Raw genomic sequence first — 19296 nt, 5'->3', positions numbered from 1 at the left:
TCGGTTTGGATGTCTTTTTCACTTCTGAAATGGTAAGAAACATTCATATTACTACCCCGCCCCACACTACATGTTACACTACTGTAGAATAATAGTGAAGACATCAAAACGATGAAATAACATATGGAACAAATCAAAATATATTTTAGATTCTTTAAAGCAGCCACCCATAGCCTTCATGAGAGCTTTGCACACTCTTGGCATTCTCTCAACCAGCTTCAACTGGAATGCTTTTCCAAAAGTCTTAAGAGTTCCCACATATGCTGAGCACTTGTTGGCAGCTTTTCCGTCACTCTACGGTCCAACTCATCCCAAACCATCTCAATTGGGTTGAGGTCAGGTGATTGTGAAGGCCAGGTCATCTGATGCAGCACTCCATCGCTCTCCTTCTTGGTCAAATAGCCCTTACACAGCCTGGAGGTGTCTTGGGTCATTGTCCTGTTGAAAAACAAATGATAGCGCAAACCAGATTGGATGGCGTATCAATGCAGAATGCTGTGGTAGCCATGCTGGTTAATTCTGCCTTGAATTCTAAATAAATCACCAACAGTGTCACCAGCAAAGCATCCCCACACCATCACACCTCCTCATCCATGCTTCACGGTGGGAATCACCCATGCCGAGATAATCCGTTCACCTACTCCTCATCTCAAAAAGACACTGCAGTTGGAACCAAACTTAAAATTTGGACTCATGAGACCAAAGGACAGATTTTCACCGGTCGAATGTCCATTGCTCGTGTTTCTTGGCCGAAGCAAGTCTCTTCTTCTTGGTGTCCTTTAGTAGTGGCTTCTTTGCAGGAATTCGACCATGAAGGACTGATTCACGCAGTCTCCTCTGAAAAGTTGATGTTGAGATGTGTCTGTTAATTGAACTATGTGAAGCATTTATTTGGGCTGCAATCTGAGGTGCAGTTAACTGGAAGGAACTTATCCTCTGCAGCAGAGATAACTCTGGGTCTTCCTTTCCTGTGGCGGTCCTCTGAGCCAGTTTCATCTTAACTCGTGATAGTTTTTGCGACTGCACTTCAAGAAACGTTCAAAGTTGACATTTTCAGCATTGACTGACCATGTCTTAAAGTAATGATGGAACTGTTGTTTCTCTCTGCTTATTTTAGCGGTTCTTGCCAAAATATGGATTCAGTCTTTTACCAAATAGAGCTATCTTCTGTATACCACCCTTACCTTGTCACAACACAGCTGATTGGCTCATATGCATTGAGGAAAGAAATTAATTCCACAAATTAACTTTGAACAATGCACAACGGTTAATTGAAATGCATCCCAGGTGACTACCTCATTATGCTGGTGGAGAGAATGCCAAGAGTGTGCAAAGCTGTCATCAAGGCAAAGGGTGGCTTTTTTGGTTACTACATGATTCAATATGTTTAATTGCCTAGTTTTGATGTCCAATATTATTCTACAATGTAGAAATCAGTCAAATAAAGAACCACCCTGAAATGAGTAGGTACATCCAAACTTTTGACTGGTACTAAATCTTAAAATATATAAAAGTTCCACCATGGGCTCCATGGCATTAGAAGTAGCCCAAAAACCCACAACCAATACATTTTCACCTGCAACATTGTTTAAGCAGCCCAAATATTCTGGAAAACAGGACGCTGGCACAAAAGTCTCCATCACACACAGACACTAGGAAGACTGCGCATGCATTACTTGTACTGTAACCATTGCTGGTATGGAAAAACATTTTTTTTTAAATAAATTGTGTGCGATTATTCAGTGATGTAAATAAGATGACATAGCTCACAAACCCATCCATTCCAAAGTTTTCTAAATGCCCGAATCAGAACCTTTAATTGTGATCTTGAAAATGTTATTCTCTTCTTTGCTTTGGAAAATGAGAAAGATGACCATGAACATGTTGAATTAATACAGATTGGTGCCCTATAACTGTAACAGATGTTTCATTTAACATTTTTTATTTACATTACATTAAACACAGACCTAACATAGTGGCCAGTAGGAAGTGCCTGAAAGTGTTTAATGGACACATTCTCACACCAGAAGTGCCGTCTTAAGATATATTTAATAAATTAAAACAAAGTACAAAAAAGAAAATGTACATTTTATCCCCCCCCTTCCCTCACCCACTCCTCCTCTCCTCTCTCAGTGACAACATATTCCCAGACTGTACCCGTAGGCGCTGGATGAAGTCAACACGAGACACTGATCTAAAGTCAGTCTTGCATCTTCAGTCAGTAATGGTTAAGAGGATCCACGATCTGTCTAAGGCCAACTTCGACCCAGAGAATTGTCTCACAGTGTCACACTCACAGTATTTCACAATCACCCATCCCCTTACCACAAAAACACACACATGCTACATGTCTGCAGGCACCTAGAGTGACAGAAAGAGAGAATGGACCCAGTTGATGCAATAAGGAACCAGGAAATAAACAAGGGAGCCGGCTGCACCAATCGTTTCATCCGTCTTAAATGGTACCCTATTCTGATCTCCATCTATTCTCAAAGTAGTGCACGTTGGTTTCATTTCAGACAGTCTCAATTCCATTTCATCTGGCGCCCAGTGCAAATATACTTCCTGAATAATCTTTCAGACATCAGTGACTACCCCCCTCCCTCTGGTTTCAGTCTAGGCAGGCAACCGGTTGGTTGATAAGACACTGGTTGACAGGCACCGGTTAAGAGCAGTATGGTGTGCGGTTTGTTCTACTGGTTTATAGATCATATGGATGAGTTCATCTAGTCGTTGGTTAGGACTTGTCAGTCAATCCAGGCCATGTGGAGGTTAGTGGACTGTTGTATTATTTTGGTCTGTGTGGCAAGCGGAGAACATTGAAGTAGAGTACTCGGGACATGTGCTGTATGTATGGGAGGACTAAGAGTGTCAAATGGGAGGGTGGGGTCCGTTTCTAAAGGGGGCGGGGCCATGGGGGGGGGGTTGGTATGTGAAAGTGATGTAGGTCCGATATAAGTGCACTCAATAAGTGGGGGGGCAGACATCTGCACACTTGCGCAAAAACATGAGCCCATACACACACACGCACAGAAATGTTCAGTAATATGCCTGTTAATACGCACAACATGATTAATAGAGTTGCACGATTACAGTGACTGTAGTCCACAGCTAGGACAACATACCCCTCTCCTACACACCCCCATCGATCCCCTCCCAACATTCATCAACTCTCCTACCTCTGTATCACTCTCCTGAACTAAATACATTCTAGATTCATGAGGAAACTACAGTTTTGTGACCGTGTGTGAGTGACTGGTGTGTGTGTGAGACTGGTGTGTGTGTGTGTGACTGGTGTGTGTGTGTGTGTGTGAGAGAGACTGTGTATGGCAGGTGCAGGAGAGCAGAGTCTATAATCTTCTACTTAGTCAGTGGTTCAATCTTCAATCAATCCCCTCATAATTTCCCCATCAAGGCAACTATCAAATACACAAAATAAAAGACTAGTTCACATGACGTTCCACAATAATTTTGGCAAACGTAAGAGCATGGGGGTGCGCGAGTCAGTGTTGTACGATATACATTATGCTGAAAATATGTGTCTATCCACAGAATGCTGTCCTGTCATTGGTCCCTCCCTCTTCCTGTTTAGCAGCAGCAGGACTGGCTGTGTTTCGTTACATTAGGTATTTATATATGTGTGTGTGTTTATATATATATATGTTTAGATATATATTTATTTTGGTTTTCTTTCCAAAGATACATAGGTCAACTAGCTAGCTACGTACGGTAGGTACAGTACCACTATCGTCTCAGATGCTAAACAACCAGGAAACAGCAGAGAAACAGCCTTGGAGCCATGGAAGATCGTAACCAAAAGTCAAAGCGAGACAAACAGAGGGCATGCTTGTAATTGAAGTCACAGAAATGGGGGGGGGGGGGGGGTTGAGCAACCTTCCTCAGACCGCTGTGGGGTGTGACATAGCTCCATCATTGGCAGACCTTTATGGGGAGCTGTTTTCTGTTCTACGGGGAGGGTCTTGTTTCTATCGTCCAATGGAAACTCCAGTTGAGGGGTTTATGGGCACTGTAGTAATGTGGTGTCCTGCCTGGGGGTCATGGCAAGGTCAAGGGTCAGAGGCAGTATTCAGCAGCATACTCGGTCCCGTGAAGACCTCTGCAGACTAGTGTAAACTCCTTCACTATGTCCTTCATCCTCCGCTTATTCACTCGCTCTCTAGAGTAGGAAGAAAAGGGAGGAGAGAGAAAGGGAGGAGGGAGCGAGAAATAGTCAAGACAAAGACAGAAAACCAATGTGTGTGTGCATGTCTGTGTCTATACGTGCGTGTAGTACCTGAGTATCTGTTGGGTGAAGGTGTCTTTCTGTTCTGTGGTGACCCTCGTAGAGGGGAAGCCTTGTGCCTGCAGTGCCTCTTTCAGCCACACGGTGAGCAAAGGGAAACAGTGCTTATTGAGACTGAACAGCACCTCAGCAAACTGTTCCATCAGACTACGAGATGAACCTCCACCGATTGCCTGGGGGGGCGAGAGAGAGCGAGAAAGAAAGAGCGCGAGGGTGCAAAGACCAGTCAGTAAGGTGATATGTTTCAGTATACAGTAGGACAGGTAAAACACATTAGCGAGGATGTGAGTATGTAGGTTTACCTCTAGTACGGCCTGCAGCAGTAGTTTTCCGTTGTCCTGCACCACTCTGGCCACTGGGGGCACATCTGAGCAGCGGGGCAACAACTCCGTCTATGGCACACACAGGGACTATCAGAACAAGCCACAACACTAATATCCCATCTCAACAAGATTCACCTCTGTTATCCTAAAATGTGTGTGTGTGTACTAGGGATGTGACATTTAAACAATAATTTTAAATTTTTTATAGATCATAGTGCAGTTATCACAAAACTACCATTAACAGGTCCAGGTCATTATCATCATCATAAAGGCAAAAATTAAAATTAAACAAATACCTAACACAACAATGCTGTAAGCAGGAGATATACCGAACAAAAATATAAAAACAACATGTAAAGCGTTGGTCCCATGTTTCATGAGCTGAAATAAAAGATCGCAGAAATATTCCGTACACACAAAAATCTTTTTTCTCCTGTGTTGGGGACAATAAAAGGCCACTCTAAAATGTGCGGCTTCGTCACACAATACAATGCCACAGATGTCTCAAGATGAGGGAGCATGCAATTGGCTTGCTGACTGCAGGAATGTCCATTTGGCAGTACGTCCAATCGGCCTCACAAACGCAGACCAAGTGAAACCAGGCTAGCACCCCAACATCAGTCTTCTTCACTTGCAGGATCATCTGAGACCAGCCACCTGGACAGCTGATGAAACTGAGGAGTATTTCTGTCTGTAATAAAGCCCTTTTGTGGGGAAGAACTCATTCTGATTGGCTGGCCCTGGCTCCCCCAAGGCTGCACCTTTGCCCAGTCATGTAAAATCCATAGATTAGGGCCTAATGAATTCATTTCAATTGACTTCTATGAACTGTAATGCAGTAGAATTGTTGAAATCGTTCGGTTTATATTTTTTGTTTCATATATTTGCCACGGATATAAAGTGCGCCACACGCCATCGTTGTTAACAGTTAGAAAAATGGCGTAAACAGCAAAGTCCTGTATGGCAATACTTTGAGAAGTTAAATGAGAAGCTAATGAAATACAAACTTTGCGAGGTGGAATTGAGCTACAGTGGCAGTACAGGTGCAATTCTGAAAGGAGGCACCGTGAGAAAACCAACCCATCGCTGGGCAGCAGTGCGATAAGGGACGGAGTGAGAAAATCACAGAGCTGATTATAGAAATGATTACAGTTGATATGCAGCCATTGTCAATTGGCTTATCTAGAATCAGACCACGAGATGCCATGTGAAAAAAACCTGACGGCCCTGATGGACGTATATGAACAAGCCGTGATAAATCACTGCGATGAGCTTTCACATTGATGAAGTACGCACTGACAACTAAGGACATGGAGTAGAGGCACACAGAGAACCTAAAATGGCATTAATACCATCGTTGCTGCGTGACTGGGGGACAGCAGTAAGGTGAGCGCCGTCTGCTGGGTTTCCACTAGTTACCACAGCCACAAAGTCAAAATGGGATAAATTGTAAAAATGTATGAAAACAAAAATTATCTTTTGGTCTTAATTTAAGGTTAGCAGTGTGGTTAGGGTTTAGGTTAGGTTTAAAATCACATTTTAAGAAGATAAATTGTAGAAATAGGTAGGCTTTAGGACTTTGTGGCTGTGGTAACTGACGACAGGTAGGTTGGTAGCCAGGTTTCTCGTAGATTGAACTGCAATGCCCCCTAGCGGTCAAACGCAGTACCATATCAGGATTCTAATTTCAGGTCATTTTATGAAAAAATAAATATATATTTAAACGCTAAAGAAAATAGCATTTTAAACGTTAAGAATATTTGTACATTTTTCACATCCCTAGTGTGTACACTCACAAAAAACAAGCAGGTAGACTTGACTGTTGGAGCCTCAGGGAATTTCAGTGACAATAGTCCTACAGAGGGGAGAGGGGAGAACATATTAGAAACATCCAAATACTTATTTCTATTTCAACACTAACACTTTTGTTCTTCAGATGTTTCCAGCACAATCTCTGTGGATCTGAGGCACGACAATTGACAAAGTGTGTGTGTGTGTTAAGAGAAACGCGGCAACACATACAATGAGCAGTGTGTGTGAGCGGGAGCAAAGCAACACACACTTACCACAATGGAACACAGCTTTCACGTCAAGACTCTCAGACAAGAAGAGATCTGGCTTCCGTTTGAGGGCCTACAGTAGGAGGCAGACAGAGGCATGACACAGGGCAGGAGTCTATTCCCCTACTCCAGGGGTACACCCCAACTACTACCTCCCACCCCGGAAAATACTGAACCCCCCACTCTCCTAGCCTCGTAGACAGAACTGTGTCTGCATTAGATAACTCCTTTGCCATTGTCATGTCCAACTGTTTGCCCACAAGGTCAGGAAAAAATTCTGGGACATAGATATACAACAAAAGCCAAATACTGATTGTCCCCCTTCTCCCTGAAGTGCGATCTCGTTCACTCCCCCTTGGGGATTTAACAGTATTGGATTGGTATAGACAGTGTTTCTTACACCAATCCCAATGCTTTTAAATTCTTGAGAAGGAGTGAATGAGAACTGGGCTAAAGGAGTCATCTCAAGCAGATAAACAGTGGAGGCTACCAGGCTAGACTAACTGACTCCCTCTCTCTACGATAAACTATCACTCATACAGTACACAACTTTGCTCCAATGAAAACTCAGCAAGCAAACTGGAGGAAATCAAACAGAAATTATTTAAAACTTAAGTCAAACTAAAGGCAATGATGGTTCTGTAGCTGCTGTTTGTATCAATTTCATTCTGATACACAATTTTTTCTCCCTTTTTTTGGCCTGTTTGGATTGAATATGCAACATAAGTAAGGTACATGAACGGATAAATACAACTGATACTGTAATGAACTCATTCAGGATGGAGGAAAAGAGAGGGAGCGAGGGAAGAGGAGAGATGGAGATCAGCTCTATCCAAAGATAGAAATTAAAGGAAGAATGTAGAAGGAAGAAAAACAAAAAGAGGGCACCCAATTCGCCTGAATTGATTAATTAATGGAATATTAATTAATTGTGGCTTTGATTGGCTATGGGTTGGAATGACATCAGAAAAGGGGCATGGCTAGGGGATTCTAACCATTGAGGTCACAGGGAACTACATCCCAGGGTCATGTTCAGAAGACAACCGAACATGAACATGTTTATTATAGGACACATTCTGGTAGTCCCTCCTCATTACAAAGCATTTTGTCATGTTTTGTGCCTACTGGACAAGACCTTGGTGAACACTGACCCTTACTCCCTCATCAGAATGGTTAGAGCCCTGAGTATTGAAGGAGACAGAGTCCATCCTTCAATACCACTAACTACTGTCTATTCTCTGCCATGCCATTATGATGGGTCGCCCTCAGACCCTTTAACAAAGAACAAAGAGAAAGAGAGAGCTTGAGAGAGTGTGTGTGAGCGAGAGACAGAACGAGAGAGAAACCCAAAGTGAATGAAATAAGAAACCAAAAACACACCTGAGCTTGGAGTTGCATAAATGAATCAACAATATCAGGATGATCCCTGGGTCCTAAAATATAATAAAGATGAAACTTAACAAATCATAAAGAATAAAGAGAATAATAATATACAAACAGCAACTCAACCGATTCAACAGTCATGTGGAAAGAAAAGAGAACAGAAAAGATCTCATTGAAATAATTGTCACACGTGAGTAAAGAACAAACAAAGGGGGAGAGAGAGGGAGGAGGGGCATGTGAAGCTTTGGAAGAGTCTTTGGGAAAACAGTGAGCGGTTAAACGAACAGAAAACAGGCAGAGAAAGAGGAGACATGGGTTCCATTTGGAGATAAAAAACGAAAGAATAACGAGAGAAAAATAAACCTAAAAATAACAAAAAAGTGGTATTGGAGTGGGGAACCCAGGAGGCAACTGTTACTGTAATGCTTCAGAGAAAAGGGGCGTCAAGTCCCAAATCAATCCCTCGTCCCTTGGACTAGCCACCCAAAGCCCTAGGCATCTCCTAGACCCTAGGGGCTTGCTAATAGCTCCACCGTGTAATACAATAGGCAAGGTAATGTTTTTCTGTGTGGCTTACAACCACCTAGGGGATAGTACCACTGACCATTAACCACCCCCCAAAAAGATGAACACTTACGAGGCAACCCTTCCCTATTCCTAGACTTCAAACAAAACCCCATCCCTCAACTCCCCATACACACCCCCACCTTACAGGCTTATTCAGTGGGGTGCAACCCAGATAGAAATGCAACGAATAGAGCCCACACAATTCCCCGTTCTGTAAAAGACTGTTCTACTCAATACATTTCTATATGAACGTTGTTCTGCAACCACATTCTCTTGTGTTTTGTAACATTGCACCATATTGTATAAGATACTGGCCACAGAGCAACATTGAAGGACACCTGCTCAGAAAGAAAGTAACAAAAAAAAGGAGAGGCAGCCATTATCAATCAAACACAGACAAAGCAGAAGAAGAGGGAGAAGGGTATGAGAGGAGAACTGAAAGGGGAGAAGAGAGGCAGACAGTTTTCAGGTAAGACCCACTGGATATTATCAGCTTCAAAAACAAAACGTTCTTGTGTAATTCTTCATAAGAGCACAGGAGGACAGAGGATGCATTTCAACAGTCTAACGTGGCTTCCTCCCCTTCATCTGCCCTCATCTAAAAACACAGGGCAGGTGAAAGCAATATGAGAAGACAAGGACTTTAGACTATTGAGATGCAGCCATCCTGGTTTCCCCTTGTGTTATGCAGGTATTAGTTGACACACACAAAAAGCATTTTTCATGGAAGCCATGTTCATTCTCCATGTTCCTTGTTTTCCTGTGAAAGCAGGTGTGTGCAGGTTTGTCTGTCAATCAAAATCACCCAAAACAAAAACAGGCAGAGATGACCCCCCTCCCCCTCCCCTGCAGGACCCCCTACCTTGCTGGAAGATGGAGAGTGTTACTGAGGTGACCAGCTCAAATAGAGCCTTGATGGGAGGGAAGTGGTCCGTCTCTCTGGCAAATATATGGACCATCTGTCAAACACAACCACAGACGGTTTCACATCGGTGCGCCTCTGAATGTATGCATGTGAGTGTGTATGGTGTATGCGAGTGTTCTCAAGAGTGTGTGTGTGTGTGTGTGTGTATGTACCTGTCGTGTGAGGTCCAGTGCTGAGGCCTGTGGTATGGTACTGTACATCTGTCCTAGCATCTCACTGAGCTGAGACACCATGGGGGCAAAGTCATGGAGGAGAGTCTTCACTGACTTCTCAAAGATAGCACACACGGCCTGGGAGGATGTCGGGAGAGAGATGGGAGGGCAGGGAGCAGGGAGTGAAATGAGAGTAATTTCAGCTGGTTCAGGCTGGATTCTTTTAATGTTTCATGAACGTGCAGATCATTTATTGAAACTGTTGAGACAACGCATCACTTTTTTTGTTGTGTGTGTGTGTTCATGTCTCACCTCCACCACCTGAGAGTCATTGAGCCACTTGCTGAGGACCGTCTGAATGAGAGCAAAGACCTGCTGTAGGACCACCACCACCTAGAACACACAGGTTAGTTTGACAACACTAGCTAAATGAGGATCAAATTATGAAAACTGGATGAACGTTCCCGTTAAAAGAGGTTGCATCTGGCTGAGTTCTGATGATGATAATAAGGATGATGAAGTTGAAGGTGCATCTCACCGGGTTAGGCCCTGGTGGGAGTGGGGCAGTTTTGACAGGGGGAGCAGTGCTCTCTCCTGATTCGTCCTCCTGTTTGCTAATGTCCAGCGTAGTGAAGAGATTGGACAGCAGACCTAGAATGTGGATTATCGCTAGTTTATTGGACGGGTTGGGCTGGAGAGGGAAAGAGGGACCGAGAAAGTAAGTCAATAGCTTTACGAAGAAAGGCTGAAACAAGATTTGGCATCACTCCTTTTCTATCTGTTGGTTTTTGTGAACGAGTTAAGTGAAGCAAAAAGACAGTGGAAGACAATGAAGGGAGGGATGGAGTGAAAAGGACAGAAGAAGGGAAAGAGGGATCAGTGAAAGACAGGAGTTTGGGTGCGTCAGTCAGTTGATGGCTTCATTTTTCTGCAGATTTCACACACTCTCTCTCTCTCTCTCTCTCTCTCGGGTGACAACACTAATTAAAGCTTCATTAGCAACCATTTAATCACTGCTTGGTATCCATGACAACGGAGCTGTGGAGTACAAGGGAGGAGTCATGTGGCTGGGCTGACGACCCGTCTCTTAATGAGCAACGGGTCATGTTGCAACTGAACACACGCTCATTTGAGATGGGTATGTTCAACTTGGATTTATGCCTTAATCATTCAGAGACATCAATGGGTGAACATTTTAGTGAAGAGCACTGTATTTAAGTCAGAATACCACCCTAAATGCATAAAACCAGACATTGCTTGTAGCTAATTACATAGTGGAGGTGCAGTTTCATGTCTTGCCTTAGGGTGCCAGTGTTTGTTAGGCTGCACAGACAACCCGATTCCATAGTCTGATGTTATGGCTATACATCACAGAGCGTGTGAGACGTAGAGAGAAGGAGAAAGTGAGCACAAGAGAGAAAAAGAGATGAAACTCTTCATTTGAACTGACATCTCTGTTCACCCAGACACTCAGGTCTCTGCTGACTTCAGACCAATAGATCAGGGGAGAAAGACTAATTCAACACTGATAATGTCACATCCCTATTTGTAGTTAATGTCAGCTTCTTTTTTATGAGAAAATGTCAAATCCTTATTTTTAGCTCCGATAAAGCTTGGATTCATTAGACCTGACATTTAATAAAGAACGTGGTGTGTGGGTGTTATGGCCCTGTGATTCAGTAACCAATGGTGTAGTGATGAAGCCAATCTGGTCCCACAGAGAAATGTTCAACTGCAGTGGAGTCACACAGATACAACGCCTGTTCATATGGACACAGTCCAACAGTGAGAGGGGGAAGAAACAAAAGAAAGAGAAGAGTGTGTGTGTCTGTGCGCGCAAGCGTGTGTGTTTGTGTGTCTGCATGGATGCGCCACACACACTGTCTGTTCATATGGCCGCAGTCCAACAGAGGAAAATATGTCACTGTAATAACACTGTTACCACAGTGTGTGTGTGTGTACCGTCTCATCAGCTAGTTTCTCAAGTTGTTGGATGTAGGGAGTGATGAGAGAGTGCAGGTTCCTCAGTATCTCCTCCACATGCAGAGCAGACAGCAGGAAGCCCAAGGCCTGCATCAGCCACATACACTGACTGGTCTGGAGAGAGAGGAAGGGAAGAGGAGGGAGGGGAGCAGGAAGAGAGAGCGAGAGGAAGAGGAGAGAACATTGTTACACAGTTCCAGGACTTTTGAAAGGTTGACTCCTTGTGCTGACTCCTCACAAGCATTCCGCTACACTCGCAATAACATCTGCTAACCATGTGTACGTGACCAATAAAATGTGATTTGATAAGTGGTCTTTTGCTAGCTACCATCCAGTCTTGTCACCGGCTCTTACCTTGCTTTCGTGACTGAATGGACTGACTGATTCTATGGTCTGATGTACTCCCTGTGGTTCATTTGAATGTATTGAATATGCTCATTGTTGCATGTACCAAATGCACAGGCAACAAAGTTTTTGAAAGTTTGACTCGGACTCTGAATTTCACTATAAATTATTCTCCAGGATGTTGTAAACAGTAGAGTGGGTCCAGTGAGTCGGGACATTGGGGTTACGGCTTGCATCATCTCCAGACAGGACTGGGACTGACCTTGTGAATCTGTTTGCTCAGCACCTCCTGTGAAGAGAGAGGATAGCAGAAGCAGAAGAATAAGAATAAAATATTGACATACATGTAATAATTTGATTCAGAAAACACTAATTTAGACATAAAACATATATGGTACACGTACACGTGATACAGCCACTATATTGGAGGCATAGGGTGGCAGGTCGTATTTGCACTCTCGGCAGATCTTCTTGAGTGTGGAGACTGAGGAGATGGAGAGGTCTGGGTTCCCCAAGGCCTGGAGTACCAGAGGTAAAACACTACTCAACATCACCGGGTGGTCCGCCAACCACTCTGCTAGAGCTCCTACAGGGAGGAGGGAGAAGAAGAACACAGTGGATGAAAACACTGAACACTTTATGCTACAGGAGACAAAGGGTGCTTTTCCTGTTCTCTTGTCCAATTAGTTTCTCTTCTTTTCCAGCTTATTATTTCCCTGGATGAACAACGCACAACAAGATGACAGGTATCACTGTATTAATACTAGAATTCGACCGATTATGATTTTTCAAAGCCGATACCGATTATTGGAGGACCAAAAAAAGCCGATACCGATTAATTGGCCAATTTTAATTTAATTTTTTAAGTATTTGTAATAATGGCAATTACAACAATACTGAATGAACACTTATTTTAACTTAATATAATACATCAATAAAATCAATTTAGCCTCAAGTAGATAATGAAACATGTTCAATTTGGTTAAAATAATGCAAAAACAAAGTGTTGGAGAAGAATGTAAAAGTGCAATATGTGCCATGTAAGAAAGCTAACGTTTCAGTTCCTTGCTCAGAACATGAGAACATATGAAAGCTGGTGATTCCTTTTAACATGAGTCTTCAATATTCCCAGGTAAGAAGTTTTAGGTGGTAGTTATTATAGGACTATTTCCCTCTATACCATTTGTATTTCATTAACCTTTGACTATTGGATGTTCTTATAGGCACTTTATTGTAACAGTATAGCCTCCGTCCCTCTCCTCGCTCCTCCCTGGGCTCGAACCAGCAACACAACGACAACAGCCACCACATCGAAGCAGCGATACCCATACAGAGCAAGGGAAACAACCACCCTAAGGCTCAGAGCGAGTGAAGTCTGAAACGCTATTAGCGCGCTAACTAGCCAGCCATTTCACTTCGGTCACACCAACCTCATCTCGGGAGTTGATAGGTTTGAAGTCATAAATAGCGCAATGCTTGACGCACAACGAAGAGCTGCTGGCAAAACTCACGAAAGTGCTGTTTGAATGAATGTTTACGTGCCTGCTTCTGCCTACCACCGCTCAGTCAGATACTTAGATACTTGTATTCTCAGTCGGATTATATGCAATACAGGACACGCTAGATAATATCTAGTAATATCGTCAACCATGTGTAGTTAACTAGTGATTATGATTGATTGTTTTTTATAAGATAAGTTTAATGCTAGCTAGCAACTTACCTTGGCTTACTGCATTTGCGTAACTTGTGGAGTGCAATGAGAGAGAGGCAGGTCGTTATTGCATTGGACTAGTTAACTGTAAGGTTGCAAGATTGGATCCCTGAGCTGACAAGGTGAAAATCTGTCTTTCTGCCCCTGAATGAGGCAGTTAACCCACCGTTCCTAGGCCAACATTGAAAATAAGAATGTGTTCTTAACTGAATTGCCTAGTGAAATAAAGATTAAATAAAGGTGTAAAAAAAAATGTATATTATCATTATTTTTTAAATTTATTTTTAAAATCGGCAAATCGTGCAAAAATACAGATTTCCGATTGTTATGAAAACTTGAAATCGGCCCTAATTAATCAGCCATTCCGATTAATCGGTCGACCTCTAATTAATACCTATCGTGAACACGTATGAGCGTATCAGTACCTACCGATAGTGAACATGACGGTGTCGGCCAGTTGGACGTTGTTGATGTTGATTCTGAGGAGGAGTCCGATCAGGCCTGGGATGACATCAGAGTAGTTGACATCTATCGTCTCCGCTATAGACTGGAACCCATACAGCAATGCTTCTGTATGCTGGAGGAGACAATTAAAGGCTTCAGACAGTGTATTCAGTGTGTGTGTGTGTGTGTGTTGAATGTATGTGTACCGTACCTGCCATGACGAGGCTTGTTCTGTGTTGGTCAATATTCGTCCTAGTTTCTCATACAGGTTACTGAGCAGCTCAGCTCCTAGCATCTCATACACATACATCAGAGTGTCTGAGATATCCACCCTGGAACACACAAATGTGTTAAGTCTTGGAATACAGGAGTGTAATGCATACCACCAACAGAAGGCAAGGTTTTGTTATAGAGGTGGAACAATCAATGCTATGGGGTGGGGGGGGAGTGGTGTGTCACAAGGTTCAGTTTTTGTGTTTACACCTCAAATCAAGTGAAATAGAAGGCACCATTTAACTGTGCAGGGACTAACAGCAGGGCATCACTTTATAATGTGCTGTTAGTAATGTGCTTCTGAGCATCTGATGACTCAAACATTATCATCCAAAATGTGTGCCCTCTCAGCTGCCACTTCACTTACAGGCTTTTACAACCACAAACACACCCAGCAATAGACCTGTCGGCATACTGCGTTTCACTCGCTCACCCACACAACCCCAACTACACTCTTGTACCTGTAAATCCTGAACTGCTCCTTCTCATCTGAGGACCATGATGCATACTCCTGATCAGAGGGGAACTGGGCTTTATGCAGCAGAACATCCACCAGCTGGAAATACACAGGTCTATAAACCTGCAGATACACCGCCTGTCTCTCACAGTCAAACGACATGATGTCATCCTGGAGAGAGAGCGAGAGTGTGTACTGTTAAGTGCTGTTATTCTGAACAGGGTAGTTGGGTTTAGGGTGTAACGTTAAGTGTCCTGGGTTCCAGTGTTAGGGTGTAGAGTGCATACCTGTAGTGTGTACCAGAAGGTGAGTGTGAGGGAGCTGGTCGTCTCGTTGACTGGATAGTGTCCTGGTATCCCAGTGCAGAACATGATCATGTTGACCAATGCGAGAAAGCCCTGCCAATGCTCTACCTGCTCCAGCAGAGCCCTGGGGGGGTTGAGATCAAGAGATGGAAAAGGAGAGAAAAGAAAAGGGAGAGAGTAAGTGAAAGGGACACAGAGCCAGGAAAACTAGGTCAGTGCGCAGGAAGAGTGAGGTGAGGTGGGACAAGCAGGGCTTTTTCTCTAGATAGAGTGTGACAGTTGAAGGGTTCAGACTGGAGCCATTGACATACACAGGGAGACATGACGCCTCCGGAGACAGAAACACACAATAACAAAACAGCTTGTTTACCAGGATGGGCCTGAGCTTGAAACTGAACACGTCATCTGATCTGATTATTTGTAGATTGGTTGTGTGAATGAACCCAGCAGCATCAATGTTGTCACCAAGCAGTGTGAGGCGGGGAAGTGAAAGGATTGATTGATTGATGTGGTGACAGCGCACGCACCTGGAGTGGTTTTCGCCCAGCGCGACAGCGATGCGACAGATTCCGTGTGACGTCTCCATGTCTCCGTTCTGGACGGCCTCTCTTAGTTGTTCCTGCAGGGACAAGACTTGTGGCACCAGCTTCAGTAGCGTGTTCACATATCTACACACACAGACAGGGAGACATAAAGAGATGGGTTAGTTCACATGCCAGGGGAAAAGTCTCTACTCAAACCTCCATGCGCGCACACACAGAAAACTTTCACTTTTTACCAGCTTCATCGCTCAGTTTCTTTGTTTCATTTCTCCAGTTCTCTTGACGGCTGAAATTACCCTGGTCTGTTCTTCCTGCCGTCTCAGTCCTTTCTAATAAATCTATTGGCTTTTTCTCCGGAAGCACCAATACATCTCTCGTTTAGACACACAGACCCATTTAATAACGCCCCACATCTATCCGTCTGTCTGCATTATGCATGTTCACACACGCTGTGGGTCTATCACTCTCTCTCCACCTCCATCTCTCTGAGGTATTCAGGGTCGTTCATTGGGAAACTGGAACAGTAATGTCCATAAAATAATGTTTTTATTTTACCCTCTAAGAGGGAAATCGAGATTGGCTGGAGGTCGGACACAACGTGAACAGAATACAGAAGCAACACTCCCACGCATGTACACACACCCCTGTCCTCCTGCTCTGCTATTCTAATTAAGCTCAAACTGCCATTCTGTCATCTTACCCTACAATTGACACTGTGTATGATGCAGGTGTGTGCGTGTGTGTGTTCCCAGATCCGGACAACCTTCCAGTATCATTGGTTCTGACTTCTGAATATTTACAGTTCCTTCATAAAGTATTCACACCTCTTGACTTTTTCCACAGATTTTGGTGTCACTGATCTCCACACAATACCCCGTAATGTCAAAGTGGAATTTTGTTGGTAAAACATTTAAACGTATTAAACATTAAAAGCTGAAAAGTCTGGAGTCAATGAAGATTCCACCGTTTTGTTACGGAAAGCCTAAATAAGTTCAGGAGTAAAAATGTGCATAGTAAGTTGCATGGACTCATTCATTGTTCAATAATAGTGGTTAACATGATTTTCAAATGACTACCCAATCTCTGTACCCCCACACATACAATTATCTGTATGGTCCCTCAGTCAGGGAGTAAATTTCAAGCACAGATCTAACCACAAAGACCAGAGAGGTTTTTCAATGCCTCGCAAAGAAGGGCACCGATTGGTAGATGAGTAAAAAATAAAAAGACAGAGAGTGAACATCCCTTTGAGCAGAGTGAAGTTATTCATTACACTTTGGATGGTGTATCAATACACCCAGTCACTACAAAGCTAAAGGCATCCTTCCTAACTCAGTTGCTGGAGACGAACGAACCTGCTCAGGGATTTCACCTTGTCATGAAACCAAAATTATAAAAACAATACCAGGCCAAGTATCATGATACCGAGTAGTATCGAGATACCACAGTGGGGAACAAAAAAAAAAATCTATGGCCTAGCATCCTGTTCGCCCCGTTCCCCGGACGGTTGTTCACAGTTTCTGAAAACCTGTCATTGAAATTCACACTTCTACTCAATAAAACACATTGAATTTAACTTCACACTGTTCAGTGTTTGATAGAATACTGCACAGAACGGATGATTCGCCCGTATTTGCAAAGGCCTACCTGTGATTTGACTGGAGGAATGGGAGGAAGTAATACACATCAGAGGAGGCTGCTGAAGGGAGGACGGCTCCTAATAATGGCTGCAACGAAGCAAATGGAATGGCATCAAACACATAGAACCCAAGTGTATGATACCATTCCAATCTTCTGCTCCAGCCATTACCATGCGACTGTCCTCCCCAAATAGGGTGGCACCAACCTTGTGATACACTAACATGCAGGTCATTATGCATGCATGTCAGGACTACAGAAAAAGGAGGATCGAGCACGCTCACATTCTTGAGAGCTTCAAGTTCCTTGGTGTCCACATTACTAACAAACTATCATGGTCCAAACACACCAAGACAGTCGTGAAGAGGGCACGACAAAGCCTATTCCCCCTCAGGAGACCAAAAAGATTTGGCATGGGTCCTCAGATCCTGGTGGCATCACCGCCTGGTATGGCAACTGCTCGGCCTCCGACAGGAAGGCTCTACAGAGGGTAGTGCGTACGGCCCAGTACATCATTGGGGCCAAGTTTCCTGCCACCCAGAACCTCTATACCAGGCGGTGTCAGAGGAAGGCCCCAAAAAAGGACTACAGGACTACTCATCCCCCTCTTCAAAGGGGGAGACACCCTGGACCCAAACTGTTACAGACCTATATCCATCCTGCCCTGCATATCTAAGGTCTTCGAAAGCCAAGTCAACAAACAGGTCACTGACCATCTCGAATCCCACCGTACCTTCTCCGCTGTGCAATCTGGTTTCCGAGCCGGTCACGGGTGCACCTCAGCCACACTCAAGGGACTAAACGATATCATAACCGGCATCGATAAAAGACAGTACTGTGCAGCCGTCTTCATCGACCTTGCCAAGGCTTTCAACTCTGTCAATCACCATATTCTTATCGGCAGACTCGGTAGCCTCGGTTTTTCGGATGACTGCCTTGCCTGGTTCACCAATTACTTTGCAGAGTTCAGTGTGTCAAATCGGAGGGCATGCTGTCCGGTCCTCTGGCAGTCTCTATGGGGGTGCCACAGGGTTCAATTCTCTGGCTGACTCTTTTCTCTGTATATATCAATGATGTTGCTCTTGCTGCGGGCGATTCCCTGATCCACCTCTACGCAGACGACACCATTCTATATACTTCCGGCCCATCCTTGGACACTGTGCTATCTAACCTCCAAACGAGCTTCAATGCCATACAACACTCCTTCCGTGGCCTCCAACTGCTCTTAAACGCTAGTAAAGCCAAATGCATGCTTTTCAACGGATCGCTGCCTGCACCCGCATGCCCGACTAGCATCACCACCCTGGATGGTTCCGACCTTGAATATGTGGACATCTATAAGTACCTAGGTGTCTGGCTAGACTGTAAACTCTCCTTCCAGACTCATATCAAACATCTCCAATCGAAAATCAAATCTAGAGTCGGCTTTCTATTCCGCAACAAAGCCTCCTTCACTCACGCCGCCAAACTTACCCTAGTAAAACTGACTATCCTACCGATCCTCGACTTCGGCGATGTCATCTACAAAATAGCTTCCAATACTCTACTCAGCAAACTGGATGCAGTTTATCACAGTGCCATCCGTTTTGTCACTAAAGCACCTTATACCACCCACCACTGCGACTTGTATGCTCTAGTCGGCTGGCCCTCGCTACATATTCGTCGCCAGACCCACTGGCTCCAGGTCATCTACAAGTCCATGCTAGGTAAAGCTCCGCCTTATCTCAGTTCACTGGTCACGATGGCAACACCCATCCGTAGCACGCGCTCCAGCAGGTGTATCTCACTGATCATCCCTAAAGCCAACACCTCATTTGGCCGCCTTTCGTTCCAGTACTCTGCTGCCTGTGACTGGAACGAATTGCAAAAATCCCTGAAGTTGGAG

General features: G+C 44.1%; 1 protein-coding gene across 3 annotated transcripts in view; it reads right to left on the bottom strand.

Moving 5' to 3' along the window:
• Positions 1-1777: 1777 nt before the first annotated feature.
• Positions 1778-19296, bottom strand: part of LOC135556370 (importin-13-like) — a 53570-nt gene continuing 36051 nt past the window's right edge. For 2 of the 3 annotated variants that reach the window (XM_064989526.1, XM_064989525.1), the window contains exons 6-23: positions 15759-15899; positions 15214-15355; positions 14931-15097; positions 14408-14528; positions 14182-14329; positions 12446-12627; positions 12304-12330; positions 11676-11810; positions 10252-10404; positions 10026-10106; positions 9714-9851; positions 9499-9595; positions 8067-8119; positions 6693-6759; positions 6423-6481; positions 4606-4695; positions 4295-4476; positions 1778-4177 (exon numbers count right to left, since the gene is read on the bottom strand). In XM_064989526.1, the coding sequence (XP_064845598.1) occupies positions 4075-4177; positions 4295-4476; positions 4606-4695; positions 6423-6481; positions 6693-6759; positions 8067-8119; positions 9499-9595; positions 9714-9851; positions 10026-10106; positions 10252-10404; positions 11676-11810; positions 12304-12330; positions 12446-12627; positions 14182-14329; positions 14408-14528; positions 14931-15097; positions 15214-15355; positions 15759-15899 (2086 nt within the window). In that variant the 3' untranslated portion in view covers positions 1778-4074. Of the gene's footprint in view, positions 4178-4294; positions 4477-4605; positions 4696-6422; positions 6482-6692; positions 6760-8066; positions 8120-9498; positions 9596-9713; positions 9852-10025; positions 10107-10251; positions 10405-11675; positions 11811-12303; positions 12331-12445; positions 12628-14181; positions 14330-14407; positions 14529-14930; positions 15098-15213; positions 15356-15758; positions 15900-19296 lie in introns of those variants that run through there. The other variant, XM_064989527.1, reaches the window with a different exon arrangement.

This window comes from Oncorhynchus masou, chromosome 15, assembly GCF_036934945.1.
Source record: "Oncorhynchus masou masou isolate Uvic2021 chromosome 15, UVic_Omas_1.1, whole genome shotgun sequence".
Classification (NCBI taxonomy): Eukaryota; Metazoa; Chordata; class Actinopteri; order Salmoniformes; family Salmonidae; genus Oncorhynchus; species Oncorhynchus masou.
Note: the sequence above shows the minus strand (reverse complement) of the source record. Positions and strands in the feature narration are given on the sequence as shown.